Consider the following 12,500-nt stretch of genomic DNA (forward strand, 5'->3'; position numbering starts at 1 on the left):
GCCCATTCTTCTGGGCAGCCTGCCAGCCAATCACGTGCTCCGCTGCCTGCAGACCTCTCTTCTGTCAGCCAATGATGAGCAGCTCTGACAGATGGCACAGCTTATTATGGTGTGTGTGTGTGTGTGTGTGTGTGTGTGTGTGTGTGTGTGTGTGTGTGTGTGTGTGTGTGTGTGGGGGGGTGTCTTTTGGTAACGCCTCCGAACGTGATGTCAGAATGCACTACAGTACAGTCGTATGTCAGGTGTCTGTAATAACAGGACAGTCTGTGGTTAGTTCAGGTGTCTGTAATAACAGCAGGACAGTCTGTGGTTAGTTCAGGTGTCTGTAATAACAGTAGGACAGTCTGTGGTTAGTTCAGGTGTCTGTAATAACAGTAGGACAGTCTGTGGTTAGTACAGGTGTCTGTAATAACAGTAGGACAGTCTGTGGTTAGTTCAGGTGTCTGAATTTAAGTGGGAAGTTTGAGATGAATCTAAAGCAACTATGAGGAACTTTCATGTAGTGTGCCCCTAGTGTTGGTTCTGGTGCTCCCTGTGGACTAAAGTGGTAGTGTTGGTTCTGGTGCCCCCTGTGGACTAAAGTGATAGTGTTGGTTCTGGTGCCCCCTGTGGACTAAAGTGGTAGTGTTGGTTCTGGTGCCCCCTGTGGACTAAAGTGGTAGTGTTGGTTCTGATGCCCCCTGTGGACTAAAGTGGTAGTGTTGGTTCTGATGCCCCCTGTGGTCTAAAGTGGTAGTGTTGGTTATATCGCCCCCTGTGGTCTAAAGTGGTAGTGTTGGTTCTGGTCCCCCCTGTGGTCTAAAGTGGTAGTGTTGGTTCTGGTGCCCCCTGTGGTCTAAAGTGGTAGTGTTGGTTCTGGTGCCCCCTGTGGACTAAAGTGGTAGTGTTGGTTCTGGTGCCCCCTGTGGTCTAAAGTGGTAGTGTTGGTTCTGGTGCCCCCTGTGGACTAAAGTGGTAGTGTTGGTTCTGGTGCCCCCTGTGGACTAAAGTGGTAGTGTTGGTTCTGGTGCCCCCTGTGGTCTAAAGTGGTAGTGTTGGTTCTGGTGCCCCCTGTGGACTAAAGTGGTAGTGTTGGTTCTGGTCCCCCCTGTGGACTAAAGTGGTAGTGTTGGTTCTGACGCCCCCTGTGGACTAAAGTGGTAGTGTTGGTTCTGGTGCCCCCTGTGGTCTAAAGTGGTAGTGTTGGTTCTGGTGCCCCCTGTGGTCTAAAGTGGTAGTGTTGGTTCTGGTGCCCCCTGTGGACTAAAGTGGTAGTGTTGGTTCTGGTGCCCCCTGTGGTCTAAAGTGGTAGTGTTGGTTCTGGTGCCCCCTGTGGACTAAAGTGGTAGTGTTGGTTCTGGTGCCCCCTGTGGACTAAAGTGGTAGTGTTGGTTCTGGTGCCCCCTGTGGTCTAAAGTGGTAGTGTTGGTTATATCGCCCCCTGTGGTCTAAAGTGGTAGTGTTGGTTCTGGTGCCCCCTGTGGTCTAAAGTGGTAGTGTTGGTTCTGGTGGCCCCTGTGGTCTAAAGTGGTAGTGTTGGTTCTGGTGCCCCCTGTGGACTAAAGTGGTAGTGTTGGTTCTGGTGCCCCCTGTGGACTAAAGTGGTAGTGTTGGTTCTGGTGCCCCCTGTGGACTAAAGTGGTAGTGTTGGTTCTGGTGCCCCCTGTGGACTAAAGTGGTAGTGTTGGTTATATCGCCCCCTGTGGTCTAAAGTGGTAGTGTTGGTTCTGGTGCCCCCTGTGGTCTAAAGTGGTAGTGTTGGTTCTGGTGCCCCCTGTGGTCTAAAGTGGTAGTGTTGGTTATATCGCCCCCTGTGGTCTAAAGTGGTAGTGTCTCTGAGCACCAGGGTCCCTTTATAAAAACTCTCATTTTACTGCAGCAGGGTCTGACAGTCTGCCCCTCTCAGTCCTGGTTCTGGTTCTCCCGGGCCCCCCTTCCCTGCAGCGGGTCCAACAACACGTCCTGGGTCTCCAGCTGCGAGTCACCAGAATCCGACCCGGTGGGTCCGATGAGGGGCTTCAAGAAGAACTCCAGAACCAGACCGCATCTCTCTGGCTTCAGACTTAATGTTGGAACGTTTCGGCTTCGTCACAATTCTGAAAAAAAATCTAAATAATTCTAATTTCATATAAAACCCTATTTAAAGTAATGTTGGTGTGATTCTTCTGGGGACCTGAACCGAGCCCAGATGTTCTGGTGAAATGGATCGCTAGCTTTCCACCAGTTTGTGTAAATGAAGACGACGCCCTCACTGATTGGACGATAGCAAAGTCCCGCCCCTTCTGGTTTTCCACCAATTAGAAAACATTGAATAACCTTTGATTCATATTATTATTATTGAAATCTTGACACCGTCTCTCACAGAGATGAAGGGGGGGGGGGAGTGTGTGTGCTTGAGTGCGTGTGTGTGCGTGTGAGCGAGTGTGTGTGTGTGTGTGTGAGTGTGACTGCGTGAGTGAGTGAGTGTGTGTGTGTGTGAGTGTGACTGCGTGAGTGAGTGAGTGTGTGTGTGAGCGAGTGTGTGTGTGTGTGTGTATGTGTGAGCGAGTGTGTGTGTGTGTGTGAGTGTGTGTGTGTGTGAGCGAGTGTGTGTGTGTGTGTGTGTGAGCGAGTGTGTGTGTGTGAGCGTGTGTGTGCGTGTGCGAGTGTGTGAGCGAGTGTGAGTGTGCGTGTGTGTGTGTGTGTGAGCGAGTGTGTGTGTGTGTGTGTGAGCGAGTGTGTGTGCGAGTGTGTGTGTGTGTGTGAGCGAGTGTGTGTGTGTGTGTGCGAGTGTGTGTGTGTGTGTGAGCGAGTGTGTGTGTGTGTGTGTGTTGCAGTACCTCGTTACAGGAGGCGGAGTCACGCAGACAGAGACAGGAAGTCTGACCTGAGAAGAGAGAAGATCAATTAAAAGGAACTCAATAATGTCATTTTTCTTCTTCTTCTGCACTTATTATTTTTATGCATTGTTGTTGTTGTTATTCTCAGTCAATAAGTCACATGACCAAACCAACAACAAACTACTTGAGGAACTGTTGAAGACTTTTATTTACATCCTCACAGATTAACTAATAATAATAATAAATAAGTATAAACGGAAATATTTGATTTTATCTGCTCCTGTTCGACACTTTATAAATATATATGAATATATATATTTATTTTAAAGTTTCTTTTAAAGCTCTGGTCTCATAAATCATGAAATAAATAAATTATTTGAGCTCCTCGATCATTTTGGGTATATTTTGTAGATAATTTGGTTATAAAACAGATAATTTGATGATTTGTTATTCATTCTAATTATTTCAGGATACATTTTCTTTTACAACATGTAAACAATATAAAACAGTTTTTTTTTTATTCCATTTTATTTTCACCTTCTTGATCGATCTGCTCATTGGTTCGTCTCTAAAATACCAGAAAGCTCTCTTGTTTTTCTTTATTCAGCGAAATAAACAAATATTTTAAACATTGAAAACAACTCTGAGCGTGATATATTACTTCAATACAAAATAAAATATGAATACATTAAAACCAAACAGCTATTCTGGTATTTGTGACATTGTAAAGACGCCCTGATGGATGCATAATCCATCAAACTGATCATACATTCATGTTCCTTGGTTCTGAATCGATCATCTGTATTTCTAACAGCGAGCGGCGGGTCGCGGTGCTCTGCAGCCCGCCTGAGGAGCACCGGGACCCGGGTACCTGGGGGCTTCAGGTAGCCCGTTCACGGAGGAGCGGCTTTGACGCGTGCGGTGCTTCTAATCCACATTAAAGTGCATCTACCACGCGAGTCCTCGGCGGTGCACCCCGCGGGCGGTGCTCCACAGTCCGGCGTGGGCAGCACGCACCGGGCGGCCCGGACTCGGCCGACCGGCGGACTGTCCGGGAGCCTCGCGCGGCTCCTGCGGGCTGTGCACGTGGACCTCTTGCTCGAGGAAGCTGCAATAACGCGCGTGCCGAAGGGACGCGCTGCGGCATCGGGAGCAATACGCACGTGCATCGAGGCATTTGGGTGGTTTAACTAATGTGAGATAAAGTTTGCACTCGAGGCTCTCACCGGGGAGAGAGCGCGACGCAGCCGGGCGGGCAGCTTCCTACCGACCCGCGCAGAACCACAGCGGCACCGACGTGGACTCCGAGCCCCCCGGTGGGTCCATTGAACGGTACCGGGCTGCTGCTTCCTCTCCGGCGGCTCTCTGCTGCGCTTCCAGGCGGCTGGTTGACATTAGTTTACCTTCTCCACGGTGACTGCCACTTCCGCATCGCTGAGGTGACGTCACGGCGACGTAGGCGACGTCAGACCAGCCCGACCTGAAGAAAGAAAGATTATAATAATACAATGAAAAAGAGGAGTGGAGCGAGAAAGGTGCTGAATGTGTCTTTGTTCACTTTTAATTCATTCAAAAACATATAATAAAGGAATGTCCTCAGTATAATGAATACGTTGTGGTTGAAGTATTAAACTATTATTATTATTATTATTATTATTATTATATCATCAGATGTTGGTGTTTAAATGTTTGAAAGAAAGTTTGTATTTTAGAAAAAAATAGATTTGACAAAAAAAGGTAAACTGTTTAATAATTAACCAATATTTAAACATAGTTAAAGCTGCATTCTCTCTCCTGACCACCAGGGGGCGACTCCTCTGGTTGTATAGAAGTCTATGCTTCATGTGTTAAAGCTGCATTCTCTCTCCTGACCAACAGGGGGCGACTCCTCTGGTTGTATAGAAGTCTATGCTTCATGTGTTAAAGCTGCATTCTCTCTCCTGACCACCAGGGGGCGACTCCTCTGGTTGTATAGAAGTCTATGCTTCATGTGTTAAAGCTGCATTCTTTCTCCTGACCACCAGGGGGCGACTCCTCTGGTTGTATAGAAGTCTGTGCTTCATGTGTTAAAGCTGCATTCTCTCTCCTGACCACCAGGGGGCGACTCCTGTGGTTGTATAGAAGTCTATGCTTCATGTGTTAAAGCTGCATTCTCTCTCCTGACCACCAGGGGGCGACTCCTCTGGTTGTATAGAAGTCTATGCTTCATGTGTTAAAGCTGCATTCTCTCTCCTGACCACCAGGGGGCGACTCCTGTGGTTGTATAGAAGTCTATGCTTCATGTGATAAAGCTGCATTCTCTCTCCTGACCACCAGGGGGCGACTCCTCTGGTTGTATAGAAGTCTATGCTTCATGTGTTAAAGCTGCATTCTCTCTCCTGACCACCAGGGGGCGACTCCTGTGGTTGTATAGAAGTCTATGCTTCATGTGTTAAAGCTGCATTCTCTCTCCTGACCACCAGGGTCAGTAAAACAAAGTAAAACAAAAAAAAGAGTATTTGTACTTTTTGGTTCCTGTACTTATACTGCAGTGAAAGATATAAATACTTATTCCATCACTGTTTATCTTCTTTTCCTCATCAGTTATCTGTCAGATAAAGTGTTTCTCTGATGTGGCAGTTATCAAGTAAACAGCAAGAGATGTAGTACAGTAACAAGTACTATGAGTACCTCTGAGATGTAGTACAGTAACAAGTACTATGAGTACCTCTGAGATGTAGTACAGTAACAAGTACTATGAGTACCTCTGAGATGTAGTACAATCACAAGTACTATGTGTATCTCTTAAATGTAGTACAATCACAAGTACTATGAGTACCTCTGAGATGTAGTACAGTAACAAGTACTATGTGTATCTCTTAAATGTAGTACAATCACAAGTACTATGAGTACCTCTGAGATGTAGTAGAGTAACAAGTACTATGTGTATCTCTTAAATGTAGTACAATCACAAGTACTATGTGTATCTCTTAAATGTAGTACAATCACAAGTACTATGAGTACCTCTGAGATGTAGTACAGTAACAAGTACTATGAGTACCTCTGAGATGTAGTACAGTAACAAGTACTATGTGTATCTCTTAAATGTAGTACAATCACAAGTACTATGAGTACCTCTGAGATGTAGTACAGTAACAAGTACTATGTGTATCTCTTAAATGTAGTACAATCACAAGTACTATGAGTACCTCTGAGATGTAGTACAGTAACAAGTACTATGAGTACCTCTGAGATGTAGTACAGTAACAAGTACTATGTGTATCTCTTAAATGTAGTACAATCACAAGTACTAGGAGTACCTCTGAGATGTAGTACAGTAACAAGTACTATGAGTACCTCTGAGATGTAGTACAGTAACAAGTACTATGTGTATCTCTTAAATGTAGTACAATCACAAGTAGGCTACTATGTGTACCTTTGAGGTAAAAAGTACACGACACAGAACAACACAGTATAAATACACACACTTTAAAACAACACAGTAGAAACAGGAGTTCAGGTGTAGATGAAAACACGCCCACACAGCAGGTGTGTCCTCTAAGCCCCGCCCCCGGCTAATAGGCTTTAATTAGGAGGCTGAGACCGGCTGCAGGACAGACCGCAGGAGGACAGCGGAGGGAACGCTACCGGAACCTTTGGGCACAGATTCATATTTATATTTATATTTGAAGAAGTCAGAATGGACCTGTTGGAGCTCAACGGGACGGACTCTGCTCTGCGGCTGCGCGAGTACAGCTTCGAGCGGCGCTTCGACGAGAGAGGCGCGCTCGCGTGGATGCAGGTCAACTGGTGAGCGCGCACCCGCAGACACTCACCTGGGCTTTCCACAGGTGCGCCCCGAGAAGCGGACACGCGGCGTTCCGGTGTCCTCTCGACGGACACGCGGCGTTCCGGTGTCCGTCGAGAGGACACCGGCCCGCTGCCGTGACACGTGCGCACTGTTTATACCGTGAGCCACGGCGGCGCCTGGTCGTGGGTGTGGGCCGAAACGAAGACCAGAACACCCGGTCACCGGAACCGGTTTGCTCGATACTGAGAACCTGCTCTGCGCCGGGGGGGGGGGGGTCGTCCAGAACCCCCTCAGGGCTTCTGGGTGGTTCCCGTCTTACCAGGAGAAGAGGCGATCTTTGTTTAGACAGGACGCGGATCATGTAGGATCCAGTCTTTTTGGGGCTCATTGAAGTCCTCTACCTGGGCGTCAGTGAGCTACAGGTGTTCTACAGGTGGGGCACAGTGACGTCACAAGCATCTGCGGTACTTGCTGTAATTAGTTCGCATCCGGTTATTCCAGTTAAAGTTTCTGTGACTCAATCTTTAGGTTCCTGAACATCTCATGAGTTTAGTCAGGACTTATTTAAAAAAAAAAAAAAAAAACTTTATTGCAACACTGTGCGTGTGTACTTTGAAGTATGTGTACCCCTTTAATTCTGTGTGCTCTTCATGTTACATATTATATTAATAATATTAATTGTTGGCCTGTAGGAGCAAGTCCTTCGTGTTCTGCGTTGTGTACGCCGCCCTGGTGTTCGGAGGGCGGCACTACATGAAGCCCCGCCCCAAAATGAACCTGCGGCTGCCACTCATCCTCTGGTCGCTCAGCCTCGCTCTCTTCAGGTAACGCTCACCTGTCTGACGGTAGATGGAGATTTCTTTACCTAAATCACAACTTTAAATTACACGTTGTTCACCAGTCGTGTTTCTGTGGTTCCAACGGAGTGAGACGTCCCGACTGGAGAGGATCTCGTCAGTTTCATTCAGATCAATACCTTTTGAATCTATTCATTTCAGTTAAACATTTATTGGATCGATAAATTAAAGAACTTGATATCTGTGCTAAAATATGAAAGAACAGCTGACATTAAGAAACAACAGGTGTTTTTTATGGAGGTGTTTCTGTTATTTTGTCCGCCATTCAGTAGTTTTGAACTCTCCTCCCTCTTGTCCCCCCCAGCATCACCGGTGCGATGCGGACCGGCTCCTACATGGTCCAGGTCCTGAGCTGCGGCGGCTTCCGGCGGTCCGTCTGTGACCAGAGCTTCTACAACGGGCCGGTCAGCAAGTTCTGGGCCTACGCCTTCGTGCTGAGCAAAGCGCCGGAGCTCGGTGAGTGTGACCCCCGATCAATGGCGCCTATCGGACCTTGTGGTCCCCGTTGACCTTGTGGTCTCCGTTGACCTTGTGGTCTCCGTGGTCTCCGTTGACCTTGTGGTCCCCGTTGAGACCGTTGACCTTGTGGTCCCCGTTGACCTTGTGGTCCCCGTTGACCTTGTGGTCCCCGTTGACCTTGTGGTCTCCGTGGTCTCCGTTGACCTTGTGGTCTCCGTGGTCTCCGTTGACCTTGTGGTCCCCGTTGACCTTGTGGTCCCCGTTGAGACCGTTGACCTTGTGGTCTCCGTTGACCTTGTGGTCTCCGTGGTCTCCGTTGACCTTGTGGTCTCCGTTGACCTTGTGGTCCCGTCCGCAGGCGACACGGCGTTCGTGGTGCTGAGGAAGCAGAAGCTGCTGTTCCTGCACTGGTACCACCACATGACGGTGCTGCTGTACTCCTGGTACTCCTACAAGGACATGGTGGCCGGCGGCGGCTGGTTCATGACCATGAACTACGGCGTGCACGCGCTCATGTACAGCTACTACGCGGCGCGCGCCGCCGGCCTGCGCGTGCCGCGGCCGCTCGCCGCGCTCATCACCGGCGCCCAGCTGGGCCAGATGGCGATGGGGCTGGCGGTCAGCGCGCTGGTGTACCGCTGGATGCCGCACGGCGACTGCCCCTCGCGGCTGGACAACGTGGCCTGGGCCGGCCTCATGTACCTCAGCTACCTGCTGCTCTTCTGCAACTTCTTCTACCACACCTACCTGCGGCGCCACGCCAAGCTGCAGTAGGAGCCCAGGTGCATCGTGGGGGATCCCTTTCACGAACTGGAGACGAGCCAAAGAACCTTTTATCTCCAAAGACTCATCGTTTTATACCAGAAAATGAATCCATGAATTTTATGAAACAAACACGTTTGTTTTAAGCATTCCGATCAGAACTCGTGGATTCTTGAATGTGAGGTTTCATCGGCCCGAAAGCAGCCGGACTGGTTCCACTGGTTCTCCTGGTTCTCCTGGTTCTCCTGGTTCCAGCAGAAACACTCTGAGTCGGTTCAAAATGAGTTTGTCAAATGTGAGTCTTTTTTTTAAAAACATGTTATTGATTATCAGATTATTGATCCGCTCCACATTCGATCAACTAGTTCAAAAGAGTTTCAGCTCGTTTTGAAGCAAACGTATTTATTAAACGTGTATTTTGACGCATGATGGCAGCCGATCGGCGGCCGGAGAAGTCTCCAACACTTGCGGTGTTTCACCAAATGTTACTTTATTAATATCACGCTGAATATTTATGACTTTGTACATTTCATGTTTTGCACCAGAGTTTAACTTTTAGTTTTACTGAAGCTGAGAAACTTCTTCCTCACGACCGGTTGATCTTTAGTGTTGAGAACGATTCAATCGCTTTTCTGAATGAACACACTTTTTAATATTTTTGTATTTATTGTTTTGACTTTTCATAATAAAGATGTTTATAAATACAAGCTTTTTTTTTGTGTGTGTAAATAATAAACTCTTAAATAAAACTTTAAAACATTAGTTTCAGTGAAAAGTTAAAGAAAAGTGTTTTTATCTGAAGGTCCTCACAAGTATAGAGCACCAAGGAGTCTCTTCCTCAGAGCAACGGACTCACGCCGTCGCCTAGCAACATGGTGCCGTTTCCTAGCAACAAACACAGGCAACCAGCAACTAGAACAGACATGTAACAGGTGAAAAGGTTCAAGTTAGCGAACACTGAGGAACCAGACCAGGTCCAGAACCCAAACCCAGGAGGAGACTCTCCCTCCTACAGAGACACTGAGGAACCAGACCAGGTCCAGAACCCTAACCCAGGAGGAGACTCTCCCTCCTACAGAGAACACTGAGGAACCAGACCAGGTCCAGAACCCTAACCCAGGAGGAGACTCTCCCTCCTACAGAGACACTGAGGAACCAGACCAGGTCCAGAACCCAAACCCAGGAGGAGACTCTCCCTCCTACAGAGACACTGAGGAACCAGACCAGGTCCAGAACCCTAACCCAGGAGGAGACTCTCCCTCCTACAGAGAACACTGAGGAACCAGACCAGGTCCAGACCCCAAACCCAGGAGGAGACTCTCCCTCCTACAGAGACACTGAGGAACCAGACCAGGTCCAGAACCCTAACCCAGGAGGAGACTCTCCCTCCTACAGAGACACTGAGGGACCAGACCAGGTCCAGAACCCAAACCCAGGAGGAGACTCTCCCTCCTACAGAGAACACTGAGGAACCAGACCAGGTCCAGAACCCAAACCCAGGAGGAGACTCTCCCTCCTACAGAGAACACTGAGGGACCAGACCAGGTCCAGAACCCTAACCCAGGAGGAGACTCTCCCTCCTACAGAGAACACTGAGGAACCAGACCAGGTCCAGACCCCAAACCCAGGAGGAGACTCTCCCTCCTACAGAGAACACTGAGGAACCAGACCAGGTCCAGAACCCTAACCCAGGAGGAGACTCTCCCTCCTACAGAGAACACTGAGGAACCAGACCAGGACTAGAACCCAAACCCAGAATAAAGAGGTTCAGTGAATGTGGTGTGGAGGGGGATCAGTGTGTCAGAAGAGACTCAGTAGAAGGACAGAGAGCCAGCAGGGTAGTCTACATAGACTGCTACCCTACCAGAGGAGGAGGAGGTGTGACAGAGTAGCGACCTTCAGAGCATCTCAGACTCCAGGACTGATCATTCCTTCTGAACACTGTCTCCTCTCCTTCTGACTCCTCTGTAACTCACTGATATAGAAACTCTTCCTCTCCACTCGACCTCCCAGTAACAGAGACCAGTCAGACCAGTTGCACACATCAGCTGAGGCCAGACCTCAAACCGGTCTGGATGACCAGGATATGACTGATCCTCCCCACATGTCACCTTCCTGTTGCTGTCAGACAGCAGGAATCTGATGGAGAGAACAGACACAATACAGCTGCAGTTATTAATCATCTATTGATGACATCACAGATGTGAATGAGTGATGTCAGTCTGAAGGTGGTTGAATGTGTGCTCACTTACACTTCCTCAGACCTGGTGTGAGCCATCGGACTCCAGCAGGCTCCACCCTGAAAGGGGGGGGGGCATGACATCACTCTCATGCACAGAGCTTTGTTATTCATGTTCACATGGAGCACTTATTATTAACTGGAAGTCCATATTCTCTCTTGTAGCTCTGTGTTTGGTCTCCACCTCCTGAAGGAAACATGTGTCTCTAGCTGCTAAACGCTGCACTATGTTCACCAGCTGGTCTCACTGAGTCGGTCTGCTGGTGGTGGACTGTGGCTTCACCACCAGCAGGAGATGAGTCTCTGGTAGTTTGAGGTCAGCTTGGTGAGTCAGGGTCATATTAACAGGTTTCCAGCTCTACCTCCTCTATCAGACTGATGCAGCTGCAGCAGGCCTCTTCATACCTGAGAGAGTCCAGTCTCCATTGTGGACTCTCCAGTCCAGCAGACCGCAGCTTCAGTCCTGAATCCTGCAGGTTGTTGTTGCTCAGGTCCAGGTCTCTCAGACTGGAGGACTGGGAGCTGAGGACTGAGGACAGAGCTCCACAGCTTCTCTCTGAGAGGTTACAGCCACTCAGTCTGAAGAGACAAGGAGGAAGCAATAAGTAGAACAGATAGCAGCATCATTAAGTTATGATTCATAAATCTAACTCTCTCTGTACTTACACAGCTTTGTTGGAGGCTTTGACCACCGGCAGCAGCCTCAGAAGAGCCTCCTCTGAAGCAGAGTATTCCTTCAGGTCAAACACCTCCAGATCTTTTCCTGATGACAGTAAGATGAAGACCAGAGCTGACCACTGAGCAGGAGACAGTTCATCTGTGGAGAGACGTCCTGATCTCAGGGACTGTTGGATCTCCTCCACCAGAGAACCATCGTTCAGTTCATTCAGACAGTGGAACAGATTGATGCTTTTCTCTGGAGACACATTCTCACTGATCATCCTCTTGATGTACTGGCCTGTTCTCTGATTGGTCAGTGAGCTACTTCCTGTCTGTGGCAGCAGACCTCGTAGGAGAGTCTGATTGGTCTCCAGGGAAAGACCCAGAAGGAAGCGGAGGAACAAGTCCAGGTGTCCATTTGGACTCCGTAGGGCCTTGTCCACAGCACTCTGGTAGAGATGTCTTGGTTCAGGTTTGTCTCTAGAGACTTCAGACCGACGGGAGGTTGTTTGTTCTTCTGCCAGCAGGTTGACACCAGAGTTGATGAAGGTCAGATGGACATGAAGAGCAGCCAGAAACTCCTGAACACTCAGATGGACGAAGCAGAACACCTGGTCCTGGTCCAGTCCTCTCTCCTCTCTGAAGATCTGCGTGAACACTCCTGAGAGGCTGCTCTGATATCGATGCCACACTCTGAGGTCGGATTCATAGAAGATCAGGTTCCCTTTCTGCAGCTGATCAAAAGACAGTTTTCCCAGAGACTTCGTCATCTTCCTGCTCTCTGGACTCCGGTGTTAAGTCGATAAATGACCATGACACCTTTAAATAATGTTTTTTATTTATTTATGGCACATTAAAGTATTTACATTTTTTTGTCATTTAATAAACCCAAACTGATGCCTAGAATACACTTAATTATATATTAATACAATTAC

The 12,500-nt window shown here is 48.4% G+C and overlaps 4 protein-coding genes across 7 annotated transcripts in view; 1 reads left to right on the top strand and 3 right to left on the bottom strand.

The window, feature by feature from the left end:
* psda (pleckstrin and Sec7 domain containing a) overlaps nt 1–4,220 on the bottom strand; it is a 63,802-nt gene extending 59,582 nt beyond the window's left edge. Inside the window, exons 1-3 of one of the 2 annotated variants that reach the window (XM_034551825.1) lie at nt 4,025–4,220; nt 2,799–2,845; nt 1–46 (exon numbers count right to left, since the gene is read on the bottom strand). The exon at nt 1–46 is cut by the window's left edge and continues 255 nt beyond it. The gene's annotated coding sequence lies outside the window, so the exon portion shown is untranslated. Of the gene's footprint in view, nt 47–2,798; nt 2,846–4,024 lie in introns of those variants that run through there. The other variant, XM_034551826.1, reaches the window with a different exon arrangement.
* A 2,187-nt stretch (nt 4,221–6,407) lies between these two features.
* LOC117744057 (elongation of very long chain fatty acids protein 6-like) lies at nt 6,408–8,967 on the top strand. The gene is made up of 4 exons (XM_034552140.1): nt 6,408–6,587; nt 7,281–7,412; nt 7,750–7,901; nt 8,263–8,967. The coding sequence occupies exons 1-4, from the start codon at nt 6,478–6,480 to the stop codon at nt 8,676–8,678; spliced, it is 810 nt and encodes a 269-aa protein (XP_034408031.1). The 5' UTR covers nt 6,408–6,477; the 3' UTR covers nt 8,679–8,967.
* A 2,279-nt stretch (nt 8,968–11,246) lies between these two features.
* LOC117744257 (NLR family CARD domain-containing protein 3-like) lies at nt 11,247–12,335 on the bottom strand. Its single transcript, XM_034552444.1, has 2 exons — nt 11,572–12,335; nt 11,247–11,484 (listed from the first exon to the last, which is right to left on the bottom strand). Exons 1-2 carry the CDS (start codon nt 12,333–12,335, stop codon nt 11,247–11,249), a joined length of 1,002 nt encoding a protein of 333 aa, XP_034408335.1.
* nphp1 (nephronophthisis 1) overlaps nt 12,212–12,500 on the bottom strand; it is a 17,948-nt gene continuing 17,659 nt past the window's right edge. Inside the window, exon 21 of one of the 3 annotated variants that reach the window (XM_034552139.1) lies at nt 12,212–12,299. The gene's annotated coding sequence lies outside the window, so the exon portion shown is untranslated. Of the gene's footprint in view, nt 12,300–12,385 lie in introns of those variants that run through there. The other 2 variants (XM_034552138.1, XM_034552137.1) reach the window with 2 other exon arrangements.

The sequence above is a fragment of the Cyclopterus lumpus genome, chromosome 15, assembly GCF_009769545.1.
Source record: "Cyclopterus lumpus isolate fCycLum1 chromosome 15, fCycLum1.pri, whole genome shotgun sequence".
Lineage (NCBI taxonomy): Eukaryota > Metazoa > Chordata > Actinopteri > Perciformes > Cyclopteridae > Cyclopterus > Cyclopterus lumpus.